The sequence below is a fragment of the Trichoderma atroviride genome, chromosome 5, assembly GCF_020647795.1.
Source record: "Trichoderma atroviride chromosome 5, complete sequence".
Classification (NCBI taxonomy): Eukaryota; Fungi; Ascomycota; class Sordariomycetes; order Hypocreales; family Hypocreaceae; genus Trichoderma; species Trichoderma atroviride.
Window position 1 is genome coordinate 1,116,414 of NC_089404.1, and position 18,161 is coordinate 1,134,574.

At 53.4% G+C, this 18,161-nt stretch overlaps 9 protein-coding genes across 9 annotated transcripts; 5 read left to right on the forward strand and 4 right to left on the reverse strand.

Annotated features, from left to right (window-relative positions):
- Positions 1 to 795: 795 nt before the first annotated feature.
- On the reverse strand, positions 796 to 1,858 carry TrAtP1_009574 (uncharacterized protein). Its single transcript, XM_014091333.2, has 4 exons — positions 1,516 to 1,858; positions 1,347 to 1,460; positions 1,169 to 1,285; positions 796 to 1,111 (listed from the first exon to the last, which is right to left on the reverse strand). Exons 1-4 carry the CDS (start codon positions 1,637 to 1,639, stop codon positions 825 to 827), a joined length of 642 nt encoding a protein of 213 aa, XP_013946808.1. The 5' UTR covers positions 1,640 to 1,858; the 3' UTR covers positions 796 to 824.
- Positions 1,859 to 2,113: 255 nt separating this feature from the next.
- TrAtP1_009575 (uncharacterized protein) lies at positions 2,114 to 2,350 on the forward strand (the record flags this gene model as incomplete). The annotated part of the gene is made up of 1 exon (XM_066114349.1): positions 2,114 to 2,350. One exon carries the CDS (start codon positions 2,114 to 2,116, stop codon positions 2,348 to 2,350), a length of 237 nt encoding a protein of 78 aa, XP_065970445.1.
- A 34-nt stretch (positions 2,351 to 2,384) lies between these two features.
- TrAtP1_009576 (uncharacterized protein) lies at positions 2,385 to 3,461 on the forward strand (the record flags this gene model as incomplete). The annotated part of the gene is made up of 7 exons (XM_014091332.2): positions 2,385 to 2,388; positions 2,441 to 2,497; positions 2,637 to 2,681; positions 2,747 to 2,755; positions 2,862 to 2,930; positions 2,988 to 3,269; positions 3,325 to 3,461. 7 exons carry the CDS (start codon positions 2,385 to 2,387, stop codon positions 3,459 to 3,461), a joined length of 603 nt encoding a protein of 200 aa, XP_013946807.2.
- A 188-nt stretch (positions 3,462 to 3,649) lies between these two features.
- Positions 3,650 to 5,619, forward strand: TrAtP1_009577 (uncharacterized protein; the record flags this gene model as incomplete). The annotated part of the gene is made up of 1 exon (XM_066114350.1): positions 3,650 to 5,619. The coding sequence occupies one exon, from the start codon at positions 3,650 to 3,652 to the stop codon at positions 4,601 to 4,603; it is 954 nt and encodes a 317-aa protein (XP_065970446.1). The 3' UTR covers positions 4,604 to 5,619.
- Positions 5,620 to 5,887: 268 nt separating this feature from the next.
- Positions 5,888 to 6,960, forward strand: TrAtP1_009578 (uncharacterized protein). The gene has a single exon (XM_014091331.2). It carries the CDS (start codon positions 5,993 to 5,995, stop codon positions 6,635 to 6,637), a length of 645 nt encoding a protein of 214 aa, XP_013946806.2. The 5' UTR covers positions 5,888 to 5,992; the 3' UTR covers positions 6,638 to 6,960.
- Positions 6,852 to 9,190, reverse strand: TrAtP1_009579 (uncharacterized protein; the record flags this gene model as incomplete). The annotated part of the gene is made up of 1 exon (XM_014091330.2): positions 6,852 to 9,190. Exon 1 carries the CDS (start codon positions 8,526 to 8,528, stop codon positions 6,852 to 6,854), a length of 1,677 nt encoding a protein of 558 aa, XP_013946805.2. The 5' UTR covers positions 8,529 to 9,190.
- A 1,078-nt stretch (positions 9,191 to 10,268) lies between these two features.
- On the reverse strand, positions 10,269 to 11,810 carry TrAtP1_009580 (uncharacterized protein; the record flags this gene model as incomplete). The annotated part of the gene is made up of 1 exon (XM_014091329.2): positions 10,269 to 11,810. The coding sequence occupies one exon, from the start codon at positions 11,808 to 11,810 to the stop codon at positions 10,269 to 10,271; it is 1,542 nt and encodes a 513-aa protein (XP_013946804.2).
- A 235-nt stretch (positions 11,811 to 12,045) lies between these two features.
- Positions 12,046 to 12,387, forward strand: TrAtP1_009581 (uncharacterized protein; the record flags this gene model as incomplete). Its single annotated transcript, XM_066114351.1, has 1 exon — positions 12,046 to 12,387. One exon carries the CDS (start codon positions 12,046 to 12,048, stop codon positions 12,385 to 12,387), a length of 342 nt encoding a protein of 113 aa, XP_065970447.1.
- Positions 12,388 to 12,710: 323 nt separating this feature from the next.
- TrAtP1_009582 (uncharacterized protein) lies at positions 12,711 to 15,132 on the reverse strand (the record flags this gene model as incomplete). The annotated part of the gene is made up of 3 exons (XM_014091328.2): positions 12,711 to 13,391; positions 13,458 to 13,833; positions 14,927 to 15,132. The coding sequence occupies 3 exons, from the start codon at positions 15,130 to 15,132 to the stop codon at positions 12,711 to 12,713; spliced, it is 1,263 nt and encodes a 420-aa protein (XP_013946803.2).
- Between the last annotated feature and the right edge of the window lie 3,029 nt (positions 15,133 to 18,161).

Sequence of the window (18,161 nt, forward strand, 5' to 3'; positions counted from 1 at the left end):
GGATGCGTACAAGTCAAAATACTATTGGCAGTGCTGTATAAGATGCTTCTTAGTCTGTCCAAACGTCTGAACTAAATAAACACGGCACGCCATCGTCCACGCCTTGCCAGGATCATTGATATTCTCGGCTCGACCTGTCAAATCTCTGCTGGGACATTCCAGCGGCTGCGCGTCACCCAAGATTTAGCGTTGCATCAAATCTCTATTTGTAGGGAGCAGTAGTGCGACTGTACGAGATTGCGGCGGGTGCTAACGCCTCACGGGCCATCCGATCTGCAAGGAGCCCCTTGGGAGCTTTAGTCCAGCCATTGAAGCTTTAGGCTTACCCTGAATGTGTGTTAAAAATACACGTATCTTCACGTATCTGCCACACAATACGGGTAGCAAAATGCTTGGTAACTTGGCGCCAAGCGTCTTGTCAAGTAGAGTGCTGATATAATCGTGTTGCCAGCTGTCCTGAACTTGCTGCCAGAAGATGTGTTTCAATCTCAATGGCGGCCACTGGCTGCTCAAATTAGATGCTGATATAAGCCTCGATAACGGCTACCGCTAACTCTATTCAACATTGGCGACAAGATGATATTATCCCGAGCAAGCAAATATGTAATACGAACTTCAAAATCTTCCCTGCTCTAGCGCAATGAATGCAAGGGGAAAATTAATTTTTCGTTAAAGTCAATCGTACGATATGGTTCAGCATTGGAGGCCGCTGGCCAACGTACATGTACGCTGAAGCTAGAGTGTACAAAGTGCAACTACAGATGCCGCCCTACCGGATATCACAATCAATAAACCTTGATTTTATCCTGTTCAATTATGATATTTCATGTCCTATTCTCATCCTTGGTTCTCTGATCAATTGACTTTAGCTCTGTAATCCGCTCATCGATGAGAGCAATGTCCGCCTCTACTCTCAGAATCTTCTCCTCCATCATGTCGATGTACTCCTGGTCTGTGAGCTTCTTCAATGGGCTCCATTTCGACCTGAACCAGCTGTCATTTTCATCCTTGACTTTAGGTTTCCTGTTACTCAAGCCGTTGACAGCCATCTGTCCGCCTGCCCCCAGCACTCCCCACATGACCATGGCGGGTAGAATCTTGCCTGGTCCGCCTATCAAAAGTTAGTTGGCAAGTGCTGATGCAAAAGCAAGCCGGTGAAGATACTCACGTATCAATCCGGCCACTGCTCCAGCTGCTGATCCTCCTACTGTGCTTGCGATAGTTTTGTCGACTGGCCTTAGTTGCTGGTCACCTCCCATTGCCCTGACGGTGACGGATCTAGTGACTTTGATGGAGTTAGCGATGAACCCATGAATGACGCCTTTTCCAAGATGGATTTCACGTACACCAGAAACTTCCTCCCAAAGCAAACCATTGAAATCCAGTTACGGCACCACTGGCAACAGGACTGGTGTCTCTCGCAATGGCACCGGCAACACCGGCCATTACTCCCACAGCACCTTGTACATGTTAGAGCTCAGCGTCAAATCATGCGTAGTGAGTCGGACAACGCACCGGACCATGCCCCGACTTGCACGGGAGTAACCAGAAGATCTACAAGCTCTGGAGGTATTAAGCCTCTTTTTTTGCGCTGCTGCTGCTGAATGGCGCCGGACGAGGGCTCTGGCTTGTTACTCATGATGGATTTTTCCAGTGGCTGAGGTGCTGAGGCTAAACGAGAACGCAGAGATTTAGGATAGGAGAATCGAATGAGATGATGTGAAAGTAAAGACTAATGATAACAAGTCAGTATGTACCTATGTACGACTTGATATTATCGTGGCATGGTAAATATAAAGGCTATTAATAGTAGTATAAATGACAATGACAGCGTTGATGGATGTCAATCTCGGGAATGAGTACCTCGCGCTTGTACCTTGTCCTAAAACCGATTCAAATTCCTCGCCTGGCATTGGTGGGGCTCTGCAGATATGCACAAAACGAGTCGGCGGTTGCTCGCAGAGACTTTCCAGGAACTTGGCAACACAGCCACGCACCACCGGTGGCGCAAGTCTTTTGCGAGTACTCTACCTTGGCCCACGTCCCGGTATCATCACGCGCTAGCCCCGAAGCGGCCTGGCGCCTCCCACTCTTCGGCGGGCGAAAATTGGAAATGGAAAAGGCAAACCAGCCCTTCTCACGACGCCGCATCGTTTTTTTCCCACGACGAGCAAATTTCACCTCGCCAACCCCAGACCCGACACCGCTTGTCTGGGCCTCGCAACCGCTCTTCGCATTCGCTCTTCGTCCGCCTGTAGCCAGCCTGGGCCCGCCATTGGCTGCTCTCGAAGACGACGCTCGGCCACCGCCTGTTCCCTTGACGCTGCTCGATTTGCGCATCGGTGCTTGATATCGTTGCGCGGGCTCGCCCTTGAACCGCAATCATGCGTATGTCACTGAGTCCGACGCCTGAGAATCCACTGCTGACGCCGCTCTGTAGCTCCCAAGAAGAAGGAACAGCAGAAAATGTCCCTCGGGGAATTTATGAATGATTCAGGTGGGTGTCTCCGTCTCGCCGTCTCGCCATCACCCCTCCCTTGACCCTCGCCGACCGCCTTCGAATGCGGGTCGCATCGACACCCCGCGCCGGCGCTCCAAGGGCAGTCTCCGAACATGTGTGTTGACTTTTGGCTTAGGTTTTGGTGGAGGCTCTTGGGCTGATGAGGTCGAGGAGACCTATGGTACGTTTTTTCTGCGGCTCATCTGTGGCTAGTTGGACCATTGCTAACCTACTTACTCATACTAGTTGTTACTGGTAAGTCGCCCGGATGAAAAGATGATTTTCGGAAACAAGCAAAAGACCTAGGCATTGCCCGGGCTGTGGTGGTATATGATACAGAAGATATTGACCCATGCTGCAGGTACTCAACAGCTTCCGACTCGAGATAGCGCTCGCTCTGGTGGTGGCATGTCTTCGTGGCAGGATCGTGGTATGTCCAACTCCCATCTTGACACTTTTTGTTGCCCGGTGTAACTAATGACTGTAGGCTACTCTGTCCGCGAATCCGTTCCCTCCAAGATTCCCGACAGGCCACCCTATACCGCTCACTTGGGCAACTTGTCGTATGACGCAACCAGCGAGTCTGTGTCTGGCTTTTTCGAGGGCTGTGACGTTGTCAGCGTTCGTATCATCGAAGACCGAGAGCTACAGCGGCCCAAGGGCTTTGGATATGTTGAGTTTGGCAATGTCGAGGGCCTCAAGAAGGCCTTGGACCTCGATGGAGAGTCCTTTGAGGGCCGTATGATCAAGATCAAGGTTGCTGATCCTCGTAAGTGTCTTACCATCTTAATCTCAGATTCCTCTCTGCTAACTCAATCATGTAGCTCGCGGTGGCGATGGCCGAGATGGCCGAGGTGAATCCACCCGGGACCTGAGCGATTGGACTCGCCGTGGCCCTCTGCCCGATCTTGGCCCATCAAGGGGCCCCCCGATCCGACTTTGGCGAACGACGCCCTCGTGATCCCGCCTCCGAAGGCCGCGCACCCCGTGAGATGACCTGGGAGCGACGAGGACCTCTGTCTCCCACTGCTCCCCAGGAGTCTGGATCCCGTGAGAGCAGCCGTGCGCGTGGACCCCAGGAGGGTCTGGGCGAGCGCAGCGAATCATACCGTGGAAACCGCCGCGACCCTGCAACCTGGGGAGAGGGCAATGGCCGTCCTCCTCGCCAGTACAACGAGCGCCCTGAGCGCCCTGAGCGCGCCGAGCGCACTGCTACTGCCGCTGAAAAGGACTTCCAGTGGCGCAGCAACATGCGTCCGGATGCTGCCAACGCACCCGCGGCCGAAACTCCGGCCTCCCCTGGAGCCGCCGCCCCAGCTCAGCCTGCCGGCCGCCCCCCGCCTGAACCTCCAGAAGCGCACCGTTTCAGAGGCCGCTGACGGCTCTGCCTCTGCGGCCGCGGACTCCAAGGCCAGCCCCTTTGGTGCTGCTCGCCCCATCGACACTGCGGCGAGGGAAAAGGAGATTGAGGAGAAGAGACTGCAAAGTATCCAGGAGAAGCGAGAGGCGGACGAGAAGGCCAAGGATGAGAAGCGTCTGGCTAAGGAAGCCGCCGCCGCCGCCGCCAAGGCTGAGGCTGAAGCTGAGGCTGAGGCCAAAGAGGCCGCCAAGACTGCTGAGGCCGCTGAGGCCGCTGAGGCCGCTGAGGCCAAGCCTGAAGCAAAAGCTGAACCCGAGACAGAGACCAAGACAGAGGGAGAGGCAAAGGTAGAGGGAGAAGCGGCAAATGATGCGGCAGGAGAGAAAGTCCCCATCCGAACCCGGGAGCAGCCCAAGGAGGCTCCCAAGGAGGCGCCCAAATCAAGAGCCACTGAGTCTGGCAACTGGAGATCTGAGCCACGAACACCCCGTGGACCTCCCAACCGTGGCGATCGAGGCGATCGAGCTGACCGTGGTGATCGAGCTGACCGTAGCGGCCGCGGAGGCCCGGCCCGAGGACCTCGCAACGAGAACCGCGCACCTCGATCCAACGGCCAGCAGGCTGCTGCACCTGTAGCAGAGGGCGATGCCCCTGCCCCTGCCCCTGCCCCTGCCCCGACTGCTGATGAGGACGGCTGGACTACCGTTGCGGTCGGCAAAAAGGGACGCACCGGTCGAGTGTAAAAAAACAAAAGCGATTGTAAAATTTGATCCCCATTTCCTTTCAGTTTCCATGACTAGAGATGCCGTCGCAAGGTTTACGCCAGCAGATCTAGTCCTGACATCCTGTGCACTTGTCTCTGCCTTTTTTCCCCCTTACGCTTTATTGTTTTGCGGAGAAGGCTCATGCAGCCTTTATTCTCGGCTATCTCCAGGCTGAAAACTGCTTGGATATGGCTCATGATTTCCGGCAAAGCCAGATGATGCCGCCTCGACTAAAGATGGCTTCCCAGGTATCAATTGGTGGAGCCCATTACTGCGTTACTTGCCCTGCCCGTGGTTGCTGAATGAGCTTGATAGAGGCTTATCTGCTACTTGGCAAGCGAGTTTAATGAAACATTGCAGCTGCCCGGTATATATCGGCCGTAATGACTTTTTTTTTTACTACAGTTTGGAGGAGAAAGGGACAGGAGACAGATGAAATACGATACAATTTTCACGACATTCAAGATATGCGGGGCAGACTAGATTGAAAAAGAGGGAGAGGTGATTTTCTGCAATCAGCTTTCGATTGATGACGATGACGGGCTCACGCTTTACGCAATGTGTGGATCGGAGGAAGAGTGGGGGACTAATGAGTTCATCTACGGACAGACATTTGGTAGGGAGCATCAAAAGGGGAACAATTTGCACAAAGTGTCTATTTCTTCGTCATTTCTTCGACTCCTTTTCGTTTCTTCGCTTGATATTGATCTTTTACATTATTTTTTTTCTTGGTTGCTTGACAAAGGGTGGGCTGCGACGAGAGACGGGAACAAAAAAAAAAAAAAAAACAGAAGCTTGGAATTTGGACAGGCTCATGCGGGTAGACAGAAATGGCGGGCATGGAAAACAACAAAAAAGGGGAGCCTGGGGGGAGGCTGGCAAACAAAAAAGAGAACAGGCAGCCAAGTTTGCAGTTCGCTTTGAAGCGAGTCTTTTTTTTTTTTTTTTCTGATAGAGGTGCGAGGCAAATTGAGAAAAAATGAATAAAATTACTTAAAAAATGATGGTGTTTGTGTGAAATGTGTTTGCCTGTTTGGTATGATTCATTTGTTTATCAGGCTACGAAGCTATCTAGGCAGCGAGATGGAAAGGTGCCTGGTTTTAGGGGGGATTGCTGCCTTGTTCTGTGCTGCAGGAGATGATCGGATATAATATATTGCGCGCATATCATTGACCAACTTGTCTCTTGATCGTCTATATCTCTACTCAACCTCTGACTCACTATAGACGACATCAACAACAACACCAAAAAAAACACCATCACCATGCCCCCCTACAACTTCACCCTGTCCCCCCCCCTCTCCCCCCTCGCCCTCCAAACCCCCCCTCGCCCTCTCGTCCAAATCAACCCCCTCCATCGCCCACCTCATGACCAGCGTCTTCCTCCTCCGCCAGCAATCCCCATCGCCGCCTCAGATCCTCCTCCTCCGCCGCTCCCCGCAGGATTCCTACCCGCTCAAATGGGAAGCCCCCGGCGGCTCAGCCGATGTCACCGACGCATCGATCCTCGCCGCCGCCGCGCGGGAACTCTTTGAGGAAACTGCCCTTTCGGAGAGTCACTTTCACGCTGTGCTGGGGATGACGAAGCAGAAGGCCGAGGATCTGTTTACGGCTGGGGACGAGGAAGAAAGGCCGGCTAATTGGGGCATTGACCCAAACGACGAACAAGCACAGGATATAAAAGTGCAGGTTTCGGAGGAAATGACGGTTCTCTTCACAACGTTTCACGAACCGGACGGGATTTGGGGAAAAGTAAACTTTCTGGCCACTGCAAAGGGTCAGGATCCAAAAGTCAAGATTGATGCCGAGGAGCATGTCGAATGGGGATGGTTCACGGAGGAACAGGTCCGGACGGGAAGGGCTGCGAGGGCAGACATCTTTACGGAAGCGAGTTTCTCTGATGACATTCTTGTGGATGGGGATAGGAGGGTCATGGAGTTTACGAGCCAGGCTGTTTGGGGGTCTTTGCTGGAGGCGTTTAGGGTGGGGAGGGAGATGGGGATTATTGTCTAAGTGGAGGAAACTGTCTTGTTTTATTCCTTTCTTTTTATATTGTTAGAGACGGCTACCTAGATTGATAGACCAAAGCATGCTTTACATACTTGCTCCAACGTACATGCTCAGCATTGAAGTCATATAAAAGTCCTCTCAGGGACAAACAAAATGAAAAAAAAAAAGACATCCCGCAAACAATAAAACGCCAGGCCAGCATAACAAAAAAAAAGAATCACGACCTCTTGGCTCCCATCTCCTCCATCCCATAATCATCCCACCCCTCCTCCGCCGCGCCAATCTTCCTCCCAACCCAGATGCCCAAGGCCGTCACGACGCTCCCCAGCAAGAACCAGCCTTCAAACCAGCCATCGACAAAGGCCGGCGTCAGCGCCCCCCTCAGCACGCCCCCCACGGCACTCCTCGCCTCGCTGGGCAGCTGGCTTCGCAGCAACAAACTGGCCGAGATGACATACGTCGCAATGACCTGGCCCACGGCCAGCGCGAGGTTGGCCTGCGCGTGGCGCAGCAGGCCCGGCGTCCACTTGGCAAACAGGTGGAACGTCTGGACGGCGCTGTTTGCGCTGGCGACGAGGATGACGCCGCTGAGGGCGAAGCTGATGAGGCGCGCCCAGGCCATCTGGTCCAGCTTCGGGTCCCAGTGGCGCGCCAGCAGGCCCAGGAAGCGGTTGATGGGGTCGCTGCTGGCGAAGCTGGCCGAGGGCGACGATGCGCGCCGCAGCGTCGTCAGCGACGTGGCCAGGATGCGGTACACGCAGTAGGCGCTGAACAGGTACGACGGCACGAGCAGGAGGCGGCCCAGCGCGGTGGATGCCCGGGCCGAGGCCGCGCGCTGGCTCTTCATCAGCAGCAGGTTGGACGACAGGTTCGCCTCCATGGCCTCCAGGCCGGCAATCTCCATCCGCAGCGTCTGCATCTCCAGCTGCTCGCCCGACTGGCCGCGGATCGACCCCATGACGAGCCCAACGAGCCCGCCCGACCTGCCCTCCTTGGCGGCCGCATCCTCGGCAACCTTCCTCTCCAGATAGTGCAGCCGGTGCTTCTTGGTGACGAGCATCTCGTTCGTCGCGTCCAGCCCCGTCTGCTTGCGGTTCAGGTCCGCCTCGGTCAGGGGCCTCCGCCTCCGCAGCTCGGCACTGCTCAACGTGTGCCACGGCGCCGACACCGACGCAAAGCCCGACAGCAGCGCCATGAGCGAGATGCCCACCACGCCGATCCGCTCCAGACACGCCCGCGTCAGGTCCTCGCCCACGGTGCCCCTGGCCCTGCCATCGCCCGGAGGCGGCGGCGACCGCAGCACAATCTCGGCGCGCGGCACGACGCTGCCCATGGACCAAAAGGCAAACAGCCAGCCGCCAAACAGCAGCGCCTGCAGCCCCAGCGCCATGCGCGGCACGCGCCCCCTGGCCGTCGGCTGGAAGCTCCAGCCCGCGCTGGCCACCAGCGACCGGCACTCCAGCCACGGCACCAGCACCACCAGCATGAACAGCAGCGCCGGCACCGTCACGCGCAGCGCCAGGGTGCGCGCCGCCGCATCGACCGCCTCGACGATCTCGGCCATGATGAGCGCGCCCAGCGTCGCCGCCAGCCCGACCGTCGTGCCAAAGGCCCAGGCCGCGCCTCGCCGCCGCCAGCCCTTGGAGCCGTGCTCGGCGTGCACCTGGCGCAGCGCTGCGGGCGCGTGCGCCGGCAGGACGTGGCCCTCGCCGTCGCGCATCTCGTCGTGCGCCGCCGCGCTCAGCTTCGGGAAGACGAGGCGCACGGCGACGGTGTTTGCCGCGACGAAGACGGCGGCAAAGGGCAGCGCCGACAGCAGCGCGGCCGTCGTGACGCTGCTGGGCGGAGCGCAGGCATCTTGGCCGCACGAGGAGAGCAGCGACAAGGGCCACATCTGCGCTGGTGGACGATTGTTTTGTTGGTGTCTTCCGTGTCTCTTCTTCCCTGTACGTCCTTGTTGCCTGTATCAAAGTGCTCAGTCGCGGCCTTGCCTCGGCTCAAATCGTCTTCTCTCTCTCTCTCGCTCGTATCGTCCGTATGCAAATCCAATCCAATCCAGTCTGTCGTCGCAAACCGTAAAGCCTCCCGCCAAGCCGGATAAAGTGAAGCACGACAGCACCGCAGGCAGCCACAGGGCACCACAGCGTAACAAGCTCCAGAAAGCTCAAGCCACCTACTTTGGCGTTGAATAGAAACGTATCAATCAGAGTCTGCGCTTTCTGCGTTGATGGGCTGAAGAAAAGTAAAAAAGAGAGTGTATAGTATTCGTTGCTTTATCGCAGGGACGCACGCAAACATCCCAAATCCCCCCCCGTCACTCAATCACAAAAAAGTCCCAGCTTCAATAAAATCTGGCCTCGTGTCTCCGTCTCTGTCCCTCACAAGAACCAGCGAGAAAACAGCCGAAAGCGAATCGTCCCAGGCACAAGCGAACAATCTGTACTCTTTTTGTAGCAGTCGGTGGGTTGTACAAAGATCGCCGCCACCATCACTTTTGTACTCCGTCCAAAATGTAACCTCAAGAGAGAGGAAAAATAAAAAGAGCGAGAAAAGTGTAAAAAAAAAAAAGAGCAAAGATTAATAACCGCTGCCCGAAAAAACGACGATCCTCATGTCCATGTACCGGTACTGCGCCGTGCCTTGTGCCTGTGCTAGCAAAAATAAAGCGACCTACAATAGAACTCTGACGTCGTCATCAATGGCCTGCGCTAAAAACGACGCCCCGCTGCAGCCAATGGCAGGTCAATCTACTTGCCACACGCTCGCAAGTCAGATTTCATTTCATCTTCTCCGCTGTTAGAGCCCACCAGGCTCCGTGCCAGTCAAAGTGCTTCTATTTTCAGCACTCTCTGCACGCTAAAGCTGATACGAAGCCTACCGTACCTGGGTCTAGCAACAACATGTATAGATCAACCTACAGCATATCATGCAATCACAGATATCCACTCAAGCTCAAACACACTCATCCATCCATCCATCCGTAACCTTATTGAGCATCCGATACAACTTCCCCTCACTGCCTCGTGTTTCGCATCAACGCCCCGTTTCACCGGGCACAGCCAAGACCCAGAGCCTCAACCCCGCCTCCAGAAGCCGCGTAAACCTCCCCCAGAAAAAAAAGAGAGACCCTTGCTTGCATGTGGTTATACGAGATGCGTATCAGATGCACATGGAAAACAACATGGGTGTAGAAACTATACATGGCAGATGCATGTGAGCAACATGTCAATAGTATTCATTTATTCATCCGCAGACTGATTATCCATCGCCATTTCATTGGCCCGGATCCTCCCTGTCCACGGAAGACGGCACAGTCCCAATATTGACTGCTTAATCGCTTTCTTCTTTGGGCTCTTCGGCGCATAAAGTAAAGTCCATCTTACGACGACTCCATTGCGTCAAAGTCACGCTCCATCAATCTTGTCACCGCCTGTCGTACTCACGCTCAGCTCCCCAATACATGTTTTTTGATGCTTTGGCACTGACAGCTCGGGAAATCATGTCAACTAAATCCATCGCTCTATTCCAAGTACCATCTAATCTTCTATCAATCGCTAGACTACTACCCTACTTCCACAATGCTTCACCCGTTTCCAGTGCCCTCTCCAACTGGCATTCGTCTTCATCTTCATCCTCAAGGGTCATCACCCCTCCTGGTGAACCAGTTTTTCCAGCCCGGAAAGGGGCCTATAACGCAATGGCCGCGTATCGAGCAAAAGGGCTTTGGTCCTTTCTTCTTCTCTTCTTCAGCATCATTGGCTGCATCTTGGCCGAATCCAGCTCGGCCTTCTTCGGCTAGGCTGAGCTTATCCTTGCCCTTACCCTTATCCTTGCTGGAGCTCTCGGGAAGCTCGTTCAGTTCATACGTCGCTGTCTCTACTGGACGGTGGATGGAAGGCGCAGACTCCTCTCGAGGAGCCTCTGGCACGTATGATAAGCTATGGGCAGCAAAGCCCTGCAGCTCCTGATTACGTGGCCATGAATGAGTCCGTTGCTGCTGCCGTTGCTGCTGCCGTTGTCGCAGTTGGGGCGCAGGTTTGTACTGCATTGGCTCCTGTTGAAGCCCTTGCGGCTGTGGCTGAGACGGCTGTAATCGAGACTGCTGTGGCTGACATCGCTGAGACTGAGATATCTGAGACTGAGACCGCTGATACTGAGATTGCTGGGACAGAGACCGCTGTGATCCAGGTGGAGGTAACTGAGCTAGTTGTAATCCCAATGGCTGCGGTCCCAATGGCTGTCGTCCCGATGGCTGTCGTCTCGATGGCTGCCGTCCCGATGGCTGCGACCCCGACGGCTGCGACCCCGACGGCTGCGATCCAGACTGAGAGCGGGGTGACCGAGACTGCTGCCACTGCTGCACCTGTGACTGAAATGACGGTGATTCAGGTCGCTGCGATCCCGACGGCTGTGATCCAGATTGAGAGCGAGATGACCGAGACTGCTGCCACTGCTGTACCTGTGACTGAAATGACGGTGATTCAGGTCGCTGCGATCCCGACGGCTGCGATCCAGATTGAGAGGGGGATAGCCGAGACTGCTTCCACTGCTGCACCTGTGACTGCAATGACGGCGATTCAGGTCGCTGTGATCCAGATGTTACTGATCTAGATAATGCTGCTCTAGATCGAGGCTGAGATGGCTGAGGCTTCTGCAAATTTCTTTGCTCCAACACTGAATTGAATGACGCTGGTCGAGATGGATACTGCCGTGGCCTATTCGATCGCCTGGGCACGCTTGATGGCTCCTCCAAAAGTTCCTCAATCTCTCGCTGTAGTGGATCTGATGACCGTAGGTGTTCTTTTTGCCAGGTCTGCGATTGCCCTCGAGCAGGGCCTTTTAGCTCCTGTTGGGAAAAGGGGGAGAAAAGCTCAAGTTCAGGAGCTTCAGCCTCAACCTCATTTTGCATCCACGGCTCCCAAGAATCCTCCGGCTCTACAGCTGCTTTTACTCCATATTCCCTTTTCAGTTTATCAATCTTTGTGATAAGCGAGACCTTGTCCGACTCACGTGAGCGTGGCGGAAGTCCGGTCACTCGACTTCTCTCCAAACCAGCGACATTGTTGTCGTTGCACACCCTCGCAATATCCGACGCTCTGGAGGCTTCCCCCGCCCTCTCATTTAGCATTTCCAAGGCATCCTTCAAGCCATCCTTGTTGTCTATGTAACACTCCATCAGCGTCGGGCGAGCTGGGGCATTGGATGATAAAGACGCAGGCCGCAGAGTTTGCTCCGACTGCGAAGAAGGCCATTGAGATCTGGCTTCTGTGTGCCTAGGTGAACGTGATTCAGCTGGGAGTTGCCGGGGTGTAGATGAAAACGCTACCAAAGGCACAGCATTTGAAGGGCCGGGATCGCTTGTCCTGGATAAAGCTCTAGTATGAGCAAGTGCAGCCCTCGGTGGTACCGTTATGGGAGGCTCCAAGGGCCTATATCTTGAAGAATCCGACGAGCCATGTTTTGCAGAGTCCCGAGACCTATATCTAGAGGAACCTGAGCCAGAATTGGCTCTGATGACCGCTGAAGAGGGGCCAACAGAGCGTGACAACGGCTTTGGAGGCGTGTGTGCTAATGGCCTCGGTCCCAAAGGTCTTGAATTTGAAGGCTCTGCTCCAAAAGATGACGCTCTTGAATGCCGTGATCCAGAAGATGCTACCCGTGGAGTGACCACTCTTGCAGCTGCTGCTCTCGATGGCCTCGGTCTTGATGGTCCGCCCGTAGGTGGCCTACCCTCCAAAACTGACGCTCTCTAACCACGCGCGTTCGGAGTTTGTTGTGCCGAAGCTGGTTGTCTTCGTGACGGAGCCACTCTCCCTGCACTTTCTAAGCTTCTTTCCCTCTGATCAGGCCTCATAGAAGATGTGTCGGTTGGCATTTCCTGCCAGCTAGCCCTGCGTCGATGATTGCGTGGCCTGGAACCGCCGCCTCCTCTCATCGTAACAATCGTGCCGCTGTTTCCCACACCTTTTGCGTTGTCACCTCGCAATTCTGTAGTCGTTGTTTCAGCGCCTTCCAAACTTTCCGTATTCTTCATGTCTTGAGGCTCGGAGGCACGGCCTGGAACGGCGAGCATCTTCTAGGATGTGCTCTCAGAATTTCGCCCCTGGGCCTCATCCGATTCGTCCTCTTCCTCCGCGTTTATTCCATGCTTAAGAGCAGCTGCCTCGCTAGCCTCCATTTTGTGAAGCTGGTCTAGCTTCTGCTGTTGATCCAGTGCCTCCGCTCCCGTCATGACCTCAAACTCTTCTTCTTCGTCATCCTCTTCATCCTCACTATTGGGAGCGCTGGGAGGAGCACTAGAAGGCATCGGATCAGACACGACGCGACGCGCAATACTAGTTCGGGGGCCGGGCGCCGCGTCGGGGGATTTCGACCTCAGCGGCACAGACTCGTGGTGAGGCTTAATGGTTGGGTCGAATTTAGCAGGCAGCCCCAGAACCTGTGCTACCTGATGCGCCTCCTCGTCGGGTGATATTTGAACCTCCAGTTCGTAGGTACTACTGGTCTCGCTGTCGGCTTCATGTTTACCGTGAGTGGCGGCTAGCATGCTGACATATGTCTGTCGCGAATTATCGTTTGTACGCTTTGCCTTTTTCTTGTTTCGTTTCTCGCTGGGCCTGACAACGACGACGGGTACAGGAGAGTACTGCAGACAGTACTTGGAAAACGAGTTGCGATTGTTGACAAGTCCTTGGAGGCCGCCAAGAGATCGTCCTCGGGTGCCCACAATCAGCATGGCTGGCTGATAGAGCTGGATCTAGATTTTTGTACATGGTAAGGATATATATCAGAGAATGGAAGAAAGCTACTCATGGCTACTTACTAACGACTGAAAAGTAGAGTGTAGTTTGCCCACGGCATACTCCAGAATGAAAGCAACGGCTCTGTTACTACCGTTCTTTGCCATGATGCTATCCATGACTTGCTGTGCATCGCTGTAATATGATTTCTCGGTGAGTCTCATGTCTTTTTCGATCACGCGCACGCAAATAATCTCGTCACCGTCGTCGACAAGCTCATCCAACAACCATTGGACAGCGTACTCTGAGTATGGATTCTCGTCGAGGCCAACCATGAATGTTCGTGATCTTCGACGCGGTTGGTATCCATTGTGCTTCACAGTGAGTACAACTGACGATGGAACTTTTTTGGATGATTCGCCGATGGGCACATTGTCGAAGCCAACGTGGCGCTCAAATCTGTCGCGTGGTTGCGAGGTTAGCATTATAACACCCATTGTATAATTAAAGCTTGAGGGAGAAACGAGTTGGCATCAATAAAGCACAAGGACTATATGACTCCAGAAACAAGAATAAAAAGGGAAAGTGAGGGAATAAACAAAAGAGACTGTCTGATCAAGATGTTATGCGACATGACATGCAGAGTTCAAGAGCAGCCAGTAAGAGAATCATGCGTATGCCAAGCACGAGGTATGCCAGAGGCTTGAGCTGGGATGGCTCGGATGATTGTATGGCATAGATATAGGGGTACGTCATCTCTGTTTGTGTCTCCCAGCGGGAAAAGGGAACAGCCATAAAAAGAAGCCATCAAATTAGTGGGGCAGATAATTGCTGGCTTCATCCTTGGTGCTGAGGATCACTTGTACATTGGATAACGCTTGTTCGCAGTTATTGGAGGTGAGCATTGTGGAAGAATTGAAGACGGTATCCAGCCCTAGCACGGGGCCATGATATAACACAGTGACACGTGAACACGGTTGGTGACACTAAAGAGCCCAACTTGGCCGCATCAAGCAAATTGATGCTGTTCTCTCGAGATACCGCACTTGCTGTTCTCTGCCAAGCCTCGCGGCAAGAAAAGGATAGCTTTGAAATCCCCGTGATGGTACTTGGGAGTGCTGCTAGCGTAAAGATCGAAGTCTTTCCGGCCCACATAGACTGGACACTATGATGGCTCTAAAATGGACGGCAAGGGGTCCCAGGAGAAGGTTATATCGGTGCAGCATTGCACAGCAACGGCTGCTTTGGAAGGTGATGTCAAGAGAAATGGATCGTCAACCCTTGGTCGGCAATTTTTTGCCGAGAGCAGGAGTCAAGAAGGCCCGGAGAAGCACAAATGTGTCTCTGAAGCTGGAGACAGTCCATCTCACTGAGCACAATGTCTGAGAGCCGTGCCCTTGAACCACCCTGACACCACTCGACATTTGCCGTATTGCCGTTCTAGGGAAGACAAGACCCAAAACGGGGGGTACAGAAACACATGAAACGAAAATGGACATGTATAGAGAATGGCAAAGTGGGAGAGAAAAGAGTAAAAAATGTCATGGCTTACCTGGTGTGTGGTGGAGGAGAAGGAGGACGCGCTTTGGGACCGTCAGACGATCGTTTCTGCACGCCTAGGGGACGCCGCTTGGTGGCCGACGAGCCTGACGAGGTCTTGTTCAACGGGGCTCCGTCGGGTTTTGGCAGCGCAGTGGCGAAGCTGAGTTTCGATTGTCGTCGCGAAGAAGCGTCGCTAACGCTAGAAGTGAGAGGCATCGAATTCTGGCTACCGCTGGCGTCTGACGGGGGGGAAATACTCCTCTTGAGACTGCTTCGACGGCACCATCGATGCTGGGGAGACGTCCGAGTCGGAAGCTGGAAGGGGAGACCTTGGAGACTGCATGGTGGAAATGGTTTACTTGTTTTGCCTGTGGCATTGCCCAATGTTAGTATATGTTATTGTGTAAGCTGGCTCGGCTTGGTAGCTCACTCGCTGTTCCCGGCAACTGGAGAATGGATGTAATAAGGACCGATCTGATAACCAAGCCAGGGATTCCGGTAGCTGAAAAATGAAGTCGTAAAACAAATGCAATGCAAAAGCAATATGCGCTTGGCTTGGCTAAAACAAGATCCTTCGTCCCAGGCGGTTGATTCGAAGAACAAAAAACGAAAAGCACGTACAGCCTTTATTCGTAAAGAATGAAAAGGAAGAAGAGGAGAGGGTCAAAAAACGAAACCCGACGAGGAAAGATGCTGAGCCTTTATGAATATCCTAGTTTTGGCTGTTCCGGGCTGAGGTCCGTAGGAAATAAAATAAAATAGGACCACGATCCAGGCGAGACACAATATCAACGACCCGGCACTGAGATGCCGAGCTGGCGCAGCACGGCAGACGGGATTTGCGGGAAGGTGCAGGGTGGACTCCGAGATTGGGCCACGATGAGCGTCAGAAGTGCGAAGCGAGGAAGGTGGATGAGACCCTGGATAAGACTTTTCCACTTCAAACGAGTGAAAAAGGGAGAAGAAAAATGTGACGGACGGAAAGTGCGGCAAGAGAAGGGAAGGAAGGGAGTTGGACGAGAAGAAGGGAAGCTGCGGTTGCGAGACAAGCTCCTGCCTGGCTTTGTTGGTCGGCGTAAACGTGCCGGAACAAAAAAAAATAAAATAAACAGTAAAATAAGGTGAGCGGTTTGAATATAGATGGGTGTGCTCGCTAAATATCTCGCTCCAAGCTTATCCTTCTTAGATATCTCATACAAATGAAGTAGATGAAGATGGAGGATAGAGGCAAAAAGCAAGGAATAGGCAGCAGCACGCAAAGAAATGGCACCAGGAGTGAGTCTCTGGCAAAAGTGTCTTATCGCCCTGTCAGCAACTGTTGAAACCCACAGCAGACAGACGTCTCGTTTTACTTTGACTCTCTTCTGCACTCAGGCGAAAAAAGAAGCAGCAGGCAAAAAAAGGCACGGATCGTCGACGTTGCAACAAGGCAAGACAAGCATAAAAACAAGCAGCGCCTAAGTTTTTTTTTTTTTTTTTCGTTGCGCCGTCGGATATCTCAGTTTTGTCCCTATTTAGGGCTAGGGTGGTGTGCCTCTTCTCTTTGTACCTTTCTTTCTTTCTTTTTCTTGGAATTTTTTTTTCCAAAAAAGTCAATGATAGCGGTACGCCTCTTCCGCTTCCGACTTAGATGAACCACCCCGCAATCGGTGCCTGGAGTTGGAGGGGAAAAGGCAGCTGTTGTAGCTTGTAGCCGATAGCTTGTAGCAGCGATGATGAAGCCACGAGGGGTCTTGAGTCGAGTCGATTCGCCGGCGGCACTCCTCGGGACGGCGTGGTTCTAGCGATGGCGACAGTGCGGGAGGGAGAGAAGCAGTAGCAGCCTCTTCAGCTCGTTGGTCGCTAAAATATAGCAGCAGCGGCTTCCTGGTGGTGGGAGAAAAGGAGGTATCAAGAAGCTGCCATGTGATGGTGCCGCCGGAATATTGAGTTGGCGGGCGCAGAACCGAGGGTCTGGTCTGGTCTGGTCTGGGTGCCGCGCACTGATCAAGAGCTCACGGCAAAAAAGACTCCTCTTTGCCTCCGCTTTATGGCAGCTGTTGCTCCACTCGTGTCTGGGAGCTTGTCGATGGGAGATCTGACTTGCTATTCACCGGTGATTTGTTTTTGTTGAATTCTCTATTTATTTGTTTCGCTGGCAGTGACAAGTCGGAACGGGCGGATAGTATCTGGTGTTTAGCACTCTTTGTGCTGGAGACGACGATAACGCAGGTCGAGGCCTCCAAAGTCGGGCGGAAAGGGCCAATGCCAATCCCCGGAATGGCTCTCCGAAGAAACCGGTGTGAATCGTGGCGATGCAATGGCGGTGAGTAGCAGCGTCAGATGGAGGACAAGACGCCACGGTGTTTTTAATGTGATTGAATATCCAATATGCGGAGTGCGTCTGGTATCGTGCAGCAAGTGGACTGTCTCTGAGACAGAATATATCGTTGGTTGGGCAGCGCCCCGACTGTAATTTGTAGTCACTGCGGTGAAGCCAAGCCCACAACAGCATGAATTGTAAACTGAGAAACAAGGAATACGATGAACAAGATAAGAAGAAATGGCGAAATAAATTGTCAAGATGGAAAACAAGGTGAAAAGCGGCTTAAATGCGGAGCCCGTCGATAGCACCGTAGCATCCAAGGCCACCGGAGAAATAAACGGTGTTGATACTCGCAAGATTATATGACAGCTTTACAACTACTAGATGCGTGCTAATCCATCGGCTGCCGCCACCGAGATGGATTCCCCAAGAATCGCCCAACCCAGTAAGAAGCAATACTCAGGCCTCCCGTGCCGCTCCATCTGTCGGCAGAGCTTAGATACGGGGGCATCACCACATCGAGTAATGGTGACATGTCCACATGGGGATAAAACTTGGCACGTTCAGCCAATGACACCAGCACCGCGCACAAGTCTCCGAATAGAAATCCGGATTATCACAACACTTGTCAATGGGAAATTATCGTTCCGTACAAAATCACAGCTTGAGCGCCAAGAAGCTTGGCCTTTGTCCCCCCCTCATTCTCGCCAAACGACAAGGACTCATTATGCCATTTCTCTGCTGAAGAAAAGAGGTGAGCCAATAAGGGCATATACCATGTCATCACTTCTTCTTTTGCAACGCCACCACCATTTCAAGCTCCGGTGTAACCCTCGTTCTTGGATGCAGCTACAGCCTGCTGTCACATACACCAATCTTCGGTTGGTCTAGGCTGGGCATGCCAAGGCCGCAGCTTTTCTAGCATTGACACGTTTGATGA

What these genes read in the sequence shown, in the direction of transcription:
- TrAtP1_009574 (XM_014091333.2), bottom strand. Translation starts at nt 1,639, where the DNA reads ATGAGTAACAAGCCAGAGCCCTCGTCCGGCGCCATTCAGCAGCAGCAG. An exon ending in GCAAGTCGGGGCATGGTCCG is followed by an intron (nt 1,461 to 1,515) that starts GTGCGTTGTCCG and finishes AACATGTACAAG; the next exon opens with GTGCTGTGGGAGTAATGGCC. An exon ending in TTTGGGAGGAAGTTTCTGGT is followed by an intron (nt 1,286 to 1,346) that starts GTACGTGAAATC and finishes ACTCCATCAAAG; the next exon opens with TCACTAGATCCGTCACCGTC.
- TrAtP1_009578 (XM_014091331.2), top strand. Translation starts at nt 5,993, where the DNA reads ATGACCAGCGTCTTCCTCCTCCGCCAGCAATCCCCATCGCCGCCTCAG.